Source organism: Phyllostomus discolor, chromosome 4, assembly GCF_004126475.2.
Source record: "Phyllostomus discolor isolate MPI-MPIP mPhyDis1 chromosome 4, mPhyDis1.pri.v3, whole genome shotgun sequence".
Classification (NCBI taxonomy): Eukaryota; Metazoa; Chordata; class Mammalia; order Chiroptera; family Phyllostomidae; genus Phyllostomus; species Phyllostomus discolor.
Genome location: NC_040906.2, coordinates 31,535,346 through 31,551,689, shown reverse-complemented (window position 1 = coordinate 31,551,689; position 16,344 = coordinate 31,535,346). Strand labels below are relative to the sequence as shown.

Genomic DNA, 16,344 nt, shown 5'->3' with positions numbered 1-16,344 from the left:
ATCTTTGAAACCACATGTGCTGTTTTACATGTAACGTATACAATGACATTGTCTTTGTAGAAAATAATCACATACTGGTTTTTGTTTCAATCAAACATTTCTCTCCCTACAGGCAGGACAGGCATTTAGAAAGTTTCTGCCCCTCTTTGACCGTGTACTGGTTGAAAGGTGTGCTGCAGAAACTGTAACCAAAGGAGGCATTATGCTTCCAGAAAAATCTCAAGGAAAAGTATTGCAAGCAACTGTAGTAGCTGTTGGATCGGGCTCCAAAGGAAAGGTAAATGGGAGCTAAAATGAAATTACTTCTTATGTGGAGGGGAAAAAAAGAAATATTTGGTGGTTATTAAAAGCAGCCTTTTAAGTAGCTTGTATTTCCAGATCATTCCCTAGTTTAACCACGTGTGATCTGGCTCTTTAAAGGAAACGATTGTGAAATGAAATTGCACATCTTATATGAAGGGGAGTTTGAGAATATTAAACCGAATTTGGTACCTTAGTATGACCAGTGTTTTCTGCAAATTCTGAATTTATCTTTTAAGATTCTGTTTATTTTTTTTTTTTTTTGAGACATGGTGTGGGAGGAGGAAAGAGAGAAAGAGAAACATCTCTGTGAGAGAGAAACAGTGGTTGTGTGTGTGTCCCACCCAGGAAGCACCTGAGCCACACTGGTTCAGGGCTCAAATTTTGAGTTTCTGATAAAAAAAATTATGCTTTAAGGTAATTAAGAATGGGTCTAATCTTTAACACTGAAATTGCCCTAATCCATTGGCCACGCTTACCTTACTTGGCATATCTCTGAAAGGAACAGGTTGAGCTATCCTTCCAGGTCTTCTTCAGTTAACAGGTTAGACCTCAGAGCTCTCAAGTGTCAGCCAGAATACATAGTAAATGCCCTTGGAGTCAAGTATGTTAATTGCATTGTTGCATTAGCCTCTGAGAAAGAAAGTTCTAGCAGGAAGCCAGGAACAGGAAACCTTTAGGAAATGGGCCCTGTGCTTCAGTCTGTCTCTCCAAATGTGTGTTTCAGGAAAGGAGATTGAATCAGAAACAAAGTAATTTTCAAATTCAGGAATTCTTAAATTTTTTGTGCGCTGAAGTTAAACATAATCATGTATACATGGTTTTAAAAACTGGCTTATTTTACACAATCCGTAGATTAGGTTAATATTTAACCATTAAAAACTAGTTTAAGTTAGCTTTCCCTGTATAACTTCTTGAACTTCTCCACTGAAATCAGATTTTAGTTTAAGTTACTATGTGGGCATTATTTCAAAATGTTAACTAACTCTCTGGTGATATCTTAGAGTGAAGAACTACAGTTGTATTTTTATATCACTTGGCTGCCTAGTCATCTTTTAACAACTGATTTGATTAACAAAAGTGAGGTGTAACTATTTGGTGAGCTACAGGTCTTTCCTAACAAATATCCTTATATTCTTCAGGGTGGAGAGATCCAACCAGTTAGTGTGAAAGTTGGAGATAAAGTTCTTCTTCCAGAATATGGAGGAACCAAAGTAGTTCTAGATGACAAGGTATGTAAATTTAGTAAGTTTTTAAAACTTAATTTTGGAAAGTTAAATGTTTGCTGTTTTTTTTGTTAACCAGTGGTTTTTCTATCTGCAGGATTATTTCTTATTTAGAGATGGTGACATTCTTGGAAAGTATGTAGACTGAAATAAGTCACTATTGAGATGGCATCATGTGACGCAGCCCATTCCTTTGAAGTACTGAAATCTTTCATCATGTAAATAATTTCCGTCTCTTTTATAATAAACGAATGATATCCAAAGTAATGACATCCAGTGTCTTTTAAAATTTAGTTTCACTGTACTGATATGAACATTTCCAAATAAAGATATATAAACGAATGGTCAATTTTCGTTTAGTGATTTTAAGATAGTTTTAGAGTTCTCTATATTTTTTTCTTTAAGTAACTTACAGAGAATTCTGGGAGACAGGGCTTTCAATTTTCACATTGAGCTTAGTTTTGCTACATAGATAATTAATGCTGATATGAAGCCATATATTTACAACTTAAAATTTTGAGATCCAAAAGAATAGAGTGTCTACATAAGAACATCCAAATTTGTGGTAAGAGTTAATGCTCCCCAGAATGGCAGTTGGTTTTTTTATGTATTTGAGGTTAAGGAGGGAACTAAGGAAGATTACACAGAGGTGGGAAAAAGCAAGGTGGGGATTGGGTGGTTGTCTTTAGAAGGATGGGTCTGAAAAGAGGCATTACATGCACAGAAACAATGAATAGGTCTTGCTTAAAGCAAGGGTAAGCCTTTTTCCTATTACTGTATTTTGTCTAATGTGCTTTCATGTATAATGTGCACCCATGTTTTTTTGTGTGCATTATACACATACCCATGGTATGTAATCATTATACCGATGTAAAATGCTTATCTTTATTTTTCCCTCAAAAATTTAGGTGGAAAAATGCTCATTTTACAGCAAAATACAGTATATGTTTGGGGTGGGATGACCCACCATGATCTGCCCAGTTAAGACTTCAGGATCACATCACCCTGTGAGGTTTCTTTCCACAGAAAAACTTCTTTCCCCCACAGCTGCTGTACACCAATTTGTGCAGAAACCCAGTGTCCCATATAGAGATAGTGGAAGCAAGAGGTGCTTACAGAGAAAGGGAAGGCGAATAATTGTTGGAACAGAAGGAAGAGATTTCTATAGGTGCAGATAAACAGTTATGCTCATTATAAAGGATGTTAATCAGTGTGCTTGCTTGTTGGCTTTGCAAACAGTTTGGAATACACTGCTTTAGGCCCAGTACAAAGGTTAACTTGCCCACTTAACATTCCAAAGGTTTGAGAAGTAAGATTTGCAAGGCTGGAATGGCAGCTTCAACTACAAAAAACCTCCATTTATAGTCAAACCTGGGTTCTCAACCATCTCTCATAATCACGAATAATTTGGTTCTCAACTGAAAATCAAGTTTACGGAAAGAATGTTTCAGTTGTCAAAACTTGTTCTTGACTGGACAACCCTTTAATGATATTTGTATGACCAGCCATGGGTCTTTCAGGCGACAGAATGCACGAATACGGGTATGTTTCAGTTTTCAAACAAATGACTCCTTGAACGACCTCATGGAATGAATGAAGTTCAAGAACAGGTTCCGCTATATGTTATTTTTCACAAAGTTACAGTGCAATGTGGGTTGGTGGGGAGGGCAGTGCTACATAATCGTTTTGTTTCCCAGACTTCCCATCTTGAGCCCAGGGTGCTTAGAGTCACTCCACAGAATCATACAGGAGGTATTTATGGTCCAGGTCTAGAAGCACTTCATTACTCAACTAGTGTTGATTAAGAAATTACAGACTGGTTTAACATTACACTCCTGGGAAAGGCTGAACCACGGAAGTGTCTCAAAAACAATTATTAAGTCAAATAGCAACATTCTAACTTGATAAGTTTATATTGAACTACATTTATGAAATCTAGTGTCATAGATCTTGTTTGTTTTCTATTTAGAAAGTTTTAAGGAACATTTCCAGTTCTTAAAACTTAATACACAATTACTTGGCAAAAGAACCCAAAGCAAGGTATGTAACAGCTACCATTGGTTGAGAGCACCTTTGTATGCTAGGGTAGGCCCTGCAATAAAAAATTCTAGTTAACACTTAAGGAGCATTTTCTAAGTACTGGCTACTGTTGCAGGTATTTTGCATATATCAATCTTCAACAACCCTATGAGCTAGGTAACTCACCTTCATCTTGCTGATGAGGAAGGTGAGGCACAGAGGGGTTAAGTAATAACTAAGACCACTTAGCAGGAAATAGCAAAGCCAGGATTTGGACCTAGGCAGTCCACCTTTAGACGCTGCTGTCTAAAACCATCATTTATGGCCTCAGCTACTTTGTTGGCTAATTGTAAGTATTTGATATCACTGTGGTATTGGGGGGTGGGGAGTGTGTATGAATGGCAATTAGTAGGTGTCTAGTATATAGTTTGTTGAATTTAACAAATAGGAGACTGAATCACAACTGGATAAATTGCTTGATTTAGCTATAGCAGCTAGGGAGAATTAAGATTTGAACCTGGACAATCCTACTCCAGACTTGATTACCAACCCCTAAAATCAGCTACAGGCTATTTCTGTCTTGGTGGTCAAATTTATCTGAGTTCCTTATAAACTAGTCTGGTTACATCTTAAAAGATGTGTCCCATGTTTACCTTGTGGAATTGAAAACTAAATGAAGTTGTAAGTAGCATGGACTATGGTTTCAACTTCTGATAATGTTCCCATAAGTAAAGTAGTATGTGTGTGTATTTACATTTACGTACAAAGTGTTTAGTGGCATTTATTAAACTAAGGCTTAATTTTTGTTAGGCACAAGAATTATGATTAAAAGCTCTATTTTTATAGCACCCAAGTGGGCCATCAATTTCCTATTGTGCACGGCTAGATAATGGGCTTTGAAGATCCTAACCTTTTAAGTACAGATTTTCCTGTTTCACCAGTAAGAAAACTAACTGAGAAGAGATAAGGAAACTTGTTCAAGGCCATGTGGCTGGTAAATTGCAGAGTTAGGAATCTAGTCCAAAGGCCACGGCTTTCCCATTATCTCCTGATTTTGTTTTCCAAAGATCCAAGTAAATGAGCTTTGAGATCCAAGGTGACAGTTTCCAAACTTTGGTTCATCCTTGGAATTACCTGGTGTACTTAAAACTGTAGAGCTCCATCCATAATCTAAATCAGAATGAGAGATTTTTTTTTCTTGTACCACAATAGTCCTGCAATGCTTGTCTAGCAGAATTGGTAAAGAAATTTATGCTGAGGTTTTATTGAGAATAGAGGAAAAAATTGGCTTGAGAAGGCCCAAAATAACGGAATTGGAGTTGGGGGACCACATTTCAGAATATTATGTTGTCACTTACCTTTTCAACAGAAAAGTAATAATGGAGAGAAATGTAAACAAAACGTGTATAATTCTAACTGGCATTTTCATAATAATACCATTTTCAAGTGCTTGCCGGGCACTTATTCTAGGCACTTAAGATGTCATCTTGCTCAATTGTAATCATAGGAACCCTGTGAGGCAGGCACTCTTTGTCTCAAGGGTGAAAGATACACAGAGAAGTAGAAGAACTTGCTCAAGGTGACAGAAATTTTAAGTCACAGGAGGGAATTGAATTCAGGTTTGTCTGACTTCAAAGTCTGCCTTCCAATATTCTACACAAAAGAATTGGGAAATTGAAAATAAAATTAAAATTACCCAGGGAACTATTCTGTTGTACAAGTATTATCATTATTAAGATTATGTTTCTTTCCTTCTTTTGTTTCAGAAAATGTATGTTTACAAAAATACTTTATTTAAAAAATTGGGATTATAGGCTTTTTAAAAAATTTGTATTTCATTGTGGTAAGAATATGAGATCTATTCTCAACAGTTTTTTTAAAAGATTTTATTTTATTTTTAGAGAGGGAGGGAGGGAAGGAGGGAGAGAAACCTTGATGTGTGAGAGGTACATCAGTCAGCTGCCTCTTGCACACTCCCATCTGGGACCTGGCCTGCAACCCAGGCATGTGCCCTGACGGGGAATAGAACCAGCGCCCTTTCAGTTCGCAGGCTGGCACTCAGTCCACGGAGCAACACCAGCCAGGGCTATCCTCAGTAGACTTTTAACTGTACAATATTAACTATAGGCACATTGTTGTACAACAGATCTCTAGAACTTTTTCATCTCACTTACCTGAAACATTGTCAGTTACAACATCTCCCTATTTCCTCTCCCCATAGGCCCTCACAGGCACTATTCTACTGTTCTCTGAGATTGACTCTTCTAGATACCTGCCTCATGTAAGTGGAACCATGCAGTGTTTGGCCTGTGACTGGCGTTTCTCACTTAGCACAGTGTGCTTCAAGGTTTGCCCATGTTTTCACATGTGACAGGATTTTCTTTTTTTTTAACTTGCCAGATATTCTTTTTTTCTATTCTTTTAATTACAATTAAAAAGACCAAAAACTTTTTTTTTTGCAAACTGCCTTAAAAAAAGATTTGCTTTTAATTCCAAATACTGTGTAATATTATACCTTCTTTTGCAAAACCAATAAATACGAGAACAAATTTTAAACATATGATTCATCTAAGATATTTGAAAAAAAGCCTGATTTTTTTTCCAGTATTTTAAAAAATAAGTTTACCCTAAACTTTCAAAGAATAAGTTTGAAGTTATCACTTAATTGGAGGAAAAAGAAGGGAGAGGCAGACTAACTGATCATCTTATAGCTGCCTTAAATAGCTTCTGATAATTCTTCCAATGTTCCCTTCCCTTTCTGGAACTCTTTTTCTTCAAAATAGCTGAACTAAAGTTGTTTTGTGTTTTTTTTTAAAGATTTTTGTTTTTAGAGAGAGGGGAAGGGAGGGAGAAAGAGAAGGAGAGAAACATCAATCAGTTGCTTCTTGTACGTGCCCTGCCTGGGAATGGAACTGGTGACCAAACTCGGTGACATTTCCTTTTGCAGCATGACACCCAGCCAGCGGAGCCACACTTGTCAGGGCTGAATTTAAAGTATTTCTAATGAACTGATGAATGGGGAGAAAAAATATGTATGGAACACACATGGGTAAATGTTATCATAAATAATTATGCATATCAAAAAGACACTAACTTTAAAAAGGTACAAAAATAATGGGAAAAATATGAATTACAGAAAAGAAAATAAAATTTAATAAGCTAGAATTAATAAAAATTAACAAACACACATAAAATATATACACACAGCAGCACTGTGTATTGACTCAAAAATGGGGAAAGCAGTAGTCCAAGACCACTAACATGGCTTGTCAATTAAAAGGAAAAAAATCAAACACAGATGTACACATAGGGATGCATGCACACATAAGAATGCATGCACACATAGGGATGCATGCACACATGCAAAAATAAAAACAAAAACCCAGTATTTTTGGACACTACACTCAGTCTATAAAAAACAAATTCAGAATTATTTTACAATGCTTTCTTAATACAAAAGATGCCCATCTTGTGTGTGTGTGTGTGTATATATATATATATTTTTAGTGGTTTATTGTTGATTTATTTTAAATATACTAGTGTTACTATGTGGTAGCCAATTAGACAGACATGGACAGGGCAAGGACTGTGGGCCAGGTGTAAAAGGTCAGAAAACCCCAGGTGCCTAGCAATAGGCAAAACTGCAAAAACAAGGACCTAGCCTCCAGTGTGACCTTTCCTCCTGTAACATATCACTGGCCATGTGGTTTAGACCTCCTGACCTTTCATATCACTGGTCATGCGGTTCAGGCTCTCCCCTGATCTTTCCTCCCCAGACATGTTGATAGTCATGCAGGTTAGACCCTCTTACTGAGGGAACGAAAAACAGGGCCACAGACTAGTCCTTAAGCATTAAGCCCCCAGGACAATGAGGTTCTGACCCACATCAAATACATCTAGGCCTCAGTTGTAGTTCAGCTCCAAGCCCAGAAAAGCAACAAAACCAGACAGGTGACCCCAGAGAGACATCAGACTAGCTCCATTGACTAATGAAGGACACATTGCCTGTGGCCCAACCAATCAGTAGAGACCATAACCTAGAAAGGGCACACCTGGAAAGCTGGTGAATATTCTACTGGGATTCTCCCCTGAGACCTCCAGATAAATACCCTCAAAACAGAGGACTCCGTGGGGCCCTCTCCAGGGAGCACTTCCATGCCCCTCCCTACCCCTCTCCTCAGGCATGATATTCTTGCCCCTCTCCCCTAAGCTCCAAGGGCCCTTCTTTTGTCTCTGTAATTTGTTTCCTGAAGCCCATTTCTTCTATGGCTCACTTCTAATACTTCTGTGACTTTCTAAAAATAAACTCTCATCTAGAGCATTGACTCTGAATTCTTAGCCAGAACTCGAGTACTGAGGTTGCTGAACTAAGGTTCCATTTGACTCTACTGGTCTAAAACCTGGTGCTCTTCTCCCCACCAAAAACTACATGCAGCAGTTTCTTGTATTTAACAACCTTTCCTTTTACTTACCTTCATGTGACTAGCTCCACCCACCAAAAGTTTCAGGTTGGCAGGCAGAAGGATGCCTATATTCTGTGAAATTGAATGCAATGATTTTAAACCCTGGCTAGAAAATGTTTGCCATTTCAACACATGGAAATAGTTACATAGATGCCTAAATGGCCATTTTCTGAAAGAAGCTGTGCAAGTCTGGTGTCAAACACTAGACAGTCACTATTCCTAATGACTGTTGCAACTCCCTCCCTGCACAGTTGTCATGGATTTGTGATGACGCAGCACAGGAGGCATGACAGCACCCAAAGAGCCTGGCTACTTAACAGGAAGCACCAGTGCAGGGTCAAGAGTAAAGGTGAAACTCACAGAGCTTCTTGTGGTCTTCTTTTTCTGCGTGTGGCAGAGTTCTTTTACATCCCAAAATGGCATCTTTATGAGGCAAACGTTTTGAACTGACCACTTTCTCCGTATCCAAGTTGTGATGGATCCCAAGGGACCCCTGCTGGTTGGACAACATGTGAGAGCTTTGGGCGACAGTTGCTACAGATGCGATGTCCGCTCTGACCCTTAAGGGTGGGTGGTAACACACAGTCAAGACAAATGGGACACTCAAAAAGACTGGGCAAGTCATTGTTCGATGCCGTGGTGCCCATCAGCGTGGACACCCTCTGGGAGGGACAATGGGCATTTGGATATCCAAGTAAGTAACGCTGTCACAGTCTGGCAGCTCATTTAAACAGTGTGGCCCGTGTATTTCACATTCCCAAATTATAAGTCTGGGAGAATCGAGAAAGGACCCCCGCCTCCCCCAACATTACCAAGAAATGAAGCCTAGGTAGACCAAAGCGGTGGCAAGCTGGGGGCGCGACCACTTCCCCAACGACTTAAATGAGGAGGCTGCATTCTTGCCAGCTCACAAAGAAGGCTCCAGCTGGGTAGGAAGGGAGAACACGGCGCCGCCGGGACTGCCTAGGCCTTGCACGCGGGGAGGGCCCGCGGGGACCAACCACGCTCAGCTGCCCTCCACCATGCTTGCCAAATACCCAGACTCTGCCCGGTGAGGGCAGCCCTGGGGCGCCGCAGGCTCCGCCAGCGCTGAGAGCACAGGGCGTTTTCCTGGCTGGCTCAGGGACGACCTGGCGGCGAGGTGGCCCTTCCCTGCCCTCGACCGGGGCGGATTTTTTTCTTAAGCTGAATAATAAATACTTCATTATAAGTTTATATTACATTTTCTTTATCCATTCATCAAGAAGATGAACACTTAGGTTCTTTCCACGTCGTGGTTATTGTGAATGGCACATTTAGGCTTATTTCCACAACTTTGCCATTGTGAATGGTGCTGCCCTTAACAGGGAAGTGCTAATATCTCTTTGAGATTCTGATTTGAATCTTTATGGATAAATACCCAGAAGTACAATTGCTGGATAGAAAGGATAGTTCCATTTACAATTATTTTGAGAAATCTTCATATGGTTTTCCATAGTGTCCACACCATTTTACATCCCCAGCAACATGGGTCATAAAGTTTTATATATTAGAGGTTCTAGCTTGTCACATTAATTTCCTAATTCGATGTGAAGTTTTCGCTTATAGCTAGTCAAATTTCATTCTTCCAGTACTTTTTTCTTTTGGCACATCTGAGTATCTATGTTTTACTGTGTGGTATATGTCTTTATTGTTTTTTAACCAATGATGAGTTTGTTGTCTCAACTTCATTTATTGGGTTATCCATTCTTCCCCACCACCACTCTCCCACCCCCCAAATCTGAGCTATCACCTTTATTGTATATTAAAAATTTAAATAAGTCTATTTCTAGGTTTTATAGTCTTGTTCCATGATCTCTCCATTCCATTGTTTTCCACATAAAGTTTGATATCTGACAAGGCAAGTCTTCCATGTACTCTTTTAGTGATGCTTTACTTGGCCATGAGCACTTTTAAGCTTTTCATAAGCACTGCCAGATTGCACTCCAGAGTGATTCTAAGTCATGCCTTTTCCAGCCAGTTAATTGCTGTTTTCACTGCATCCACGCCAAAATGGAGTTTTGAACTTTTGATTTATTTTTGTGTACAGCATTTAAATGTTTTCCTTCACTTTTAAGCAACCTATATGAAAGAGTCCAATCAAAACAAGGCTCTGATCCTGTGTTGCTTGCATGCTGCTTTTGTGACATTTGACAAATTGCCTAACTCCTCTCTGTTTAAGAATTAACAGAGAAGGAGGGCACTATATATCCCTTAACATTTATAGTCAAGCCTGTTACTATTCTCTTTTCTTTTTTTAACCTCACCCAGGGATATGTTTATTGATTTTAGAGAGAGAGGAAGGGGTAGAGGGAGGGAGAGAAAGAAGTATGGGTGTGAGAAACGCTGATCGGTTGCCTCTCATAGGCACCTGACCAGGGTCGAATCTGCAACCTTTTGGTGTATGAGATGACACTCCACCCAACTGAACCACAGGGCTAGGGCTTAAATTTTATTTTTAGAGTTTAAAAACATACAATATATTCATATCATTCAAAATTCCAAAAGATGTACACTGGAAAGATTAAAAAAAGACATACACTGAAAGGAGAGTCCTTCCCATCCCTGTCCTGCAGTCACATAGTTCCATCCTTGGAGACATTAAGTGTTAGTTCATGTTTTTCCTTTTAGGGTGCTTTATGTATACATATGCATACACATATACATATATAGCATGTGCTTGAGTGTATTTGTGTATGTGCATATATACATAAGTACCTTATGTATATAAAATATATATTCATTTTTCCTTTTTAAAAAAATAAAATAGCATTTCATACACACTATTTGGCACCTTGCTTTTTTGTATTAACAATTTGTCTCTGGAATGAATCTATAAAGTACATAAAGTGCTTTTTCATTTTCATTGTAACTATATAATGTTCCATTATATGGAGAACTATAACCTATATGTATTTCCCATGGATGAATATTTAAGTTCTAATCTTATGCTATTAGCAACATTTCTGCAATGAATAAAATTTTGCATAAATTATTTTGCACATGTGAACAAGTATATATGTAAGATAAATTCCTAAACATGAATTGCTATGCCAAAGGGTATATGGATTTTAATCATAGATGTACACACATATATGTGTATATAGTTATATATTTCAGGTTGTCCATTGTAGTTCTATCAATTAACAGTCCTACCAGCAATGTATGAGGCTGCTAATTTACTCCCACCCTTAATAATACAGGAAGTTATGAAGTTTTTAAAACATTGATCAGCTGCTTCCTGCCTGTCCCCAACCAGGGACTGGCCCACAACCCAGATACGTGTCCCAGCTGGGAATCGAGTGACCTTTCTCTTTGTGGGAGGATGCCCAACCCACTGAGCCACACCAATCAGGGCAGATTTTACTTTTAATTTATCATTATGAATGAGGGTGAGCATCACAGGTGATTAAGAGCTGTCTCTATTTTCCTTACTGTTAACTGTTCCTATTGACTGTTAATAGCTTATGTTCACTTTTCTACTGGGTGATGGGCCTTTTATGATTTGAGTGATATCTTAATTTGCTAGGGAAATTGATTCGTGATAAGTTTTTCCCCCTCCAGTATGTCATTTTGACTTTGGTTTCATTTATGCTTTGATCTTGCAGGAAGTCATTTTGGTGTAGTTGAATTCATAAATGTTTCCCATTATGGCTTCAGGGTATTATGTTAAACTCTGAAAAGTCTTTAATACAGGCAATTCTTAAAGAAAGGAGGGTTTGGTTCTAGACCACCACAATAAAGTAAGTATTATAATAAAGCTAGTTGTATCTTTCTTCTGGTGGAGGGTCTTGCCTTCAATTTGTAAAAATACACAACATCTGTGAAGCACATTAAAGGAAAGCACAATAAAATAAGGCATGGCTGTACTTAAAATTTTTTCAGGTATTTTTACAATAAAAAACAAAAACAACTTTAACTCTGGCCAGGTATTTAGTTGGTTAGAGCATTATCCAATACATCAAGATTGCAGGTACAATCCCCAGCCATGGCACATGCAAGAAACCGATGAATGCATAAATAAGTGGAAAACAAATGGATGTTTCTGTCTCCATTCCTCTCTCCAAAACCAATCAGTAAAAATAAACATCTCAATCTTGATTTTATCTGGAGTTTTTCCTGTTATAAGAAATAAGGAGCCCTAGCCAGTGTGGTTCAGTTAGTTGGGTATTGATTGTCCCATGAGGCAACAGGTCACTATTTCAATTCCTGGTCAGGACACATGCCTGGATTGTGGATCAGGTTCCCGTTTGGGGCGTGTGTGAGAGGCAACCGATAGGTGTTTCCCTCTTTCTCCCTCCCTTCCCTTCCCTCTAAATAAATACATTAACTAATTAAAAAAAAAAGAGAGAGAGAGAAGGAATGGATTTAACCCTCTCCCCTCCACTCCCTTCTTAGAGATGAAGCTAGTTCTTTAGCCCAACTTTTGCAAGATGCTCTTTCAGTCTCATTTAGCCTGGAGACTTGGAAAAATTATCAGTGGGTACTTACCTGGCCTGAGTATCAGTTCAAAAAGGCCAGTTTGTCATAGTACTTTTTTTTCTTTTTAAAGCTTTTATTTATTTATTTTTAGAGAGAGGGGAAGGGAAGGAGAAATATCAATGTGTGGTTGCTTCTTGTGTGTCCCCTCCTAGGGATCTGGCCTATAACCCAGACATGTGCCCTGACTGGGAATTGAACCAGTGACCCTTTGGTTCACAGTCCATGCTCAATCCACTGAGCTACACCAGCCAGGGTGTTATAGTACTTTTAAGTCACTTATTTTCTTTGGACATGCGCCAGGCACTCTTCTAGGTACTGGAGATACAGGAATGAATAAAACAGGAGGAGATAGAAGTAAACAACTAAATTAATAGCATGATTTTAGTAGACATTAGTGACAAGAAAAGATAAAAACCATTGCTAACTTTATGAGAGACATTAGGTGCCCTATTGAAAAGAGGAAATGATAACAGTCTATTATGAATTCTCTTCTGATCACTCTTCCCTTCTTGAAAGTTCAAGAATACTGTATTAGCTATCTATTGGTGCATAACAAATCACCTCAAACTTAGTGGCTTAACACAACAACAAACATCTCACAGTATCTGTAGGTTGGGAATTTGAGAGCAGCTTATTAGTGTGGTCCTAGTTTGGACCTCTCATGAGGCTGCCATCATCTGAAAGCTTGACTGGGATCAGAGGTTAGACTTCTAATATGTTCACTAATATGCTGGCAAGTTGATGCTTTTGGTGGGAGCTTTAGTTCCTCAACACATGTACCTCTCATAACACGTGTATGAGTGTTCTCACATGTGGCACCTTTCTCTCTCAGGGCAGGTGAGCTAAGAGAGCAAGGCAGAAGCCACAACGTCTTTTATGACATTATAACCTCAGAAGTAACACATCATTTTCACAGTATCCTATTGGTTATACAGGTCAGCCTAATTTAGTGTGACAGAGAACCACACAAAGGTGTAAATACCAGAAAGTAATAACCATTGAGGGCCATCCAATTTGGTCAAATATTTTAGAATTCTAGAGAAAAGAATAAGTGCCACAGAAGTTTAATATCTAAGTCATCTGTAGTGAAAGTTGTCTAAGTTTCAACTCTTCATAAATCCAAAAACTTCTGCCTATAATAACTTTCATAAAGAGAAAGTAATTTTCAATTATGGTGAATGTGGATAAAACCATATATAGGCACTAATTTTCTCAACTAAATGTAATCTCCCTGTTTCCCTGCTGCTTCAACTTTGTTTGGCCTGGAATTAAATGTCTTACCTCTCCTCATATAAATGCTACCCATACTTTAACTACTGCACATTTCAACTACTTCATGCATCATTCACAGTGTGCACACTTTTCTCTTCTGTTGGCTTTCTTCAAGCCAAGATGGTTGATGGAGTCCCAGACTTGGCAATGTTCAGTGGCAGAAAGAAATGAAACACCTCTTTTGATATCTCCTCAAGAACAAGAAAATCTTTCCCCAGAGTGTTCCATTAGATACCCTTTCATATCTCCTTAGGCTAAATTGGACTCATATGTTTAATCTTTTTAAGAAAAAATGATTTTAGAGAGGGGGAGAGAGAGAGAGAAACATCAATTTGTTGTTCCACTAATTTATGCATTCATTGGTTGTTTCTTGTATGTGCCTTGACTAGGGATCTAACCTGTAACCTTGGCATATCATGACAATGCTCTAACCAACTGAGCTACCAGGAATAACAGCCAGGAACATGCCCATTCTTTAACTAAACATTGGCTTATAGCAGTGACTTTCAACCGGTGTGCCACAAGAGGCACACTGGAGGTCATCCTGTACACCAAAAGGTTGAGGGTTTGATTCTTGGTCAGGGCACGTACCTAGGTTATGATTTGACCCACCTGTCAGGGTGCATATGGGAGGCAACTGATGAATGTTTCCCTTTCTCTCTGCCCACCCTGCTTCCTTTATCTAAACCTATAAACATATCTGTGGTGAGGATTTAAAAAAAAAACCAGCAATAAAAAATGTAATACCTGACTATTTTAGTCAGAGGTATTGAACTCCTTTCCCCCAGGGGTGTCCAACCTTTTGGCACCTCTGGGCCACAGTGGAAGGAGAATTGTCTTGGGCCACACATTAAATACATTGTGACATGTAATCACACAAAAATCTCATAATGTTTTAAGTAAATTTACGATTTTGTGTTGGGTTGCATGCATAGCCATCCTGGGATGCATGTAGATACCCCCGCTTAGACTGTCAAATAAAAAAATGAGAACAGTCAACACCATAGCCATCTGGTGTTAATGAATCAAAACTACACCTATTTTTTGGTCAGATGGGCAAAAATATATTTTTTGGTGTTGGTGCATTAGTGCTTAGTTATGTGTGCCATGAGATTAAAAAGGTTGAAAATCACAGGCTTAGACCAATAGGGATTTATACTTCAGCTAAAGATGGATTTACTAATCCCTGGCCATGTAGGGAAAGATAGATACTGAGCAAGATCAAAGTCTATTTGTAAAGAACATGTGTAAGGGGAAGGATCTCATGGAAGTAGGCAACCAACAGGGGCTGCTTCAACACTTAAGATGTTTTGTTTAGTAGGAATACTACTGAGCGAATAGTACTGTATGTAACTCTCTTTCCCATTCATTTTTAAGCTCTTTGAGGAAAGGAGCTTTACTTATTCATGTTTCTTAGCACCTGCTGAATGCCTTACTATGCATAATGGGCATTAACTATTTTACTTGAATTAAAAAATTTCCTGAAAAGCCTAACTTTTTGAAATTACTTATGATACTTTGGATTTAAAATATTTTCTTCTAAAAATTTAAGAGACTTCCAGGAATATTTACTTTTAAATTTGCTTTCAATACTCTATGAGGTAGAGAGAAAGAACTGCTGTGCACTGTTTTCATTTCAAATAAACTTTTATTTGGTAGCTTGTTCAAAGTCTTATCATCAACAGACAAGAGAATCTAGATTTTCTGAATCCCAACCCAGAGTTATTTCCACTTGTTTATATTACCTATGAGAAGACTACTCCTTCTTTAACTAAACTATTCTAGTAGCCCATTATTACATGTAATTGTTATTACTGGTCATGCTTTTTTTCTTCTTCTCCCCCTTCCAAATTAACCCTGGTTATAAAATTATTTCTGTTTAAAGATCATAATCTGCAGACTAACAGAGGAATTAAAATGTGAAGGTTATGAGCTAGAAATATTTCAGCCCTCAAGAACAAGGTTATTCCTTTGAACAAGGCCAGAGTTGACATCATAATGCAAGTTTTTAAAAAACTTGAATTTATTGGAGTGACACAGGTTAATAGGGTCATATAGGTTTCAAGTGTACAGTGCTTGCGTATTGCACTGTGTGCCCACCACCCATAGTCAGATCATCTTCTCTCATCATGTATTTGGCCACAGTGCAACTTTATGGACTTTCAAAAAGATGAATGTGTACTTTGTTACTGAATTTAAAAACTATTATTTCCCTTTTTTCGTGTTCTTTTCTGATGTGCCAAAACAGTATGTCAAATCTTGACTTAAGAAAATATTAAGGTGAGCCCCTTCAACTATAGGTAACTGATATTTACAGCTCAGGTGCACATAATATGGGACATTTTAATTAAATCCTTGGAAGTGGGGTTGTCCACAGACCAAGAGACCTACTTGGGACTCTGGTTTCCACACCCGTCCCATGTCTCTTAGGGAGACAATATTTGGGTGCCACTTGTCTTAGATTCTCACTGTATTTAGTAAGAGAATTGGTTATTTGTATATCTCCATTGCTAGACACTAAGCAATTTATAGTTAAGGACTGTGCCTTTTTATTCTCCTACTTC

At 38.3% G+C, this 16,344-nt stretch overlaps 1 protein-coding gene and 1 pseudogene across 1 annotated transcript in view; one reads left to right on the top strand and one right to left on the bottom strand.

The window, feature by feature from the left end:
- Nucleotides 1-16,344, top strand: part of LOC114493866 (MOB-like protein phocein) — a 51,158-nt gene that overhangs the window by 698 nt on the left and 34,116 nt on the right. The window contains exons 2-4 of the mRNA XM_028508606.2: nt 113-277; nt 1,443-1,532; nt 1,624-1,872. Of these exons, the coding sequence (XP_028364407.1) occupies nt 113-277; nt 1,443-1,532; nt 1,624-1,674 (306 nt within the window). The 3' untranslated portion in view covers nt 1,675-1,872. Of the gene's footprint in view, nt 1-112; nt 278-1,442; nt 1,533-1,623 lie in introns of the transcript that reaches the window.
- On the bottom strand, nt 7,783-8,734 carry LOC114494792 (annotated as a pseudogene).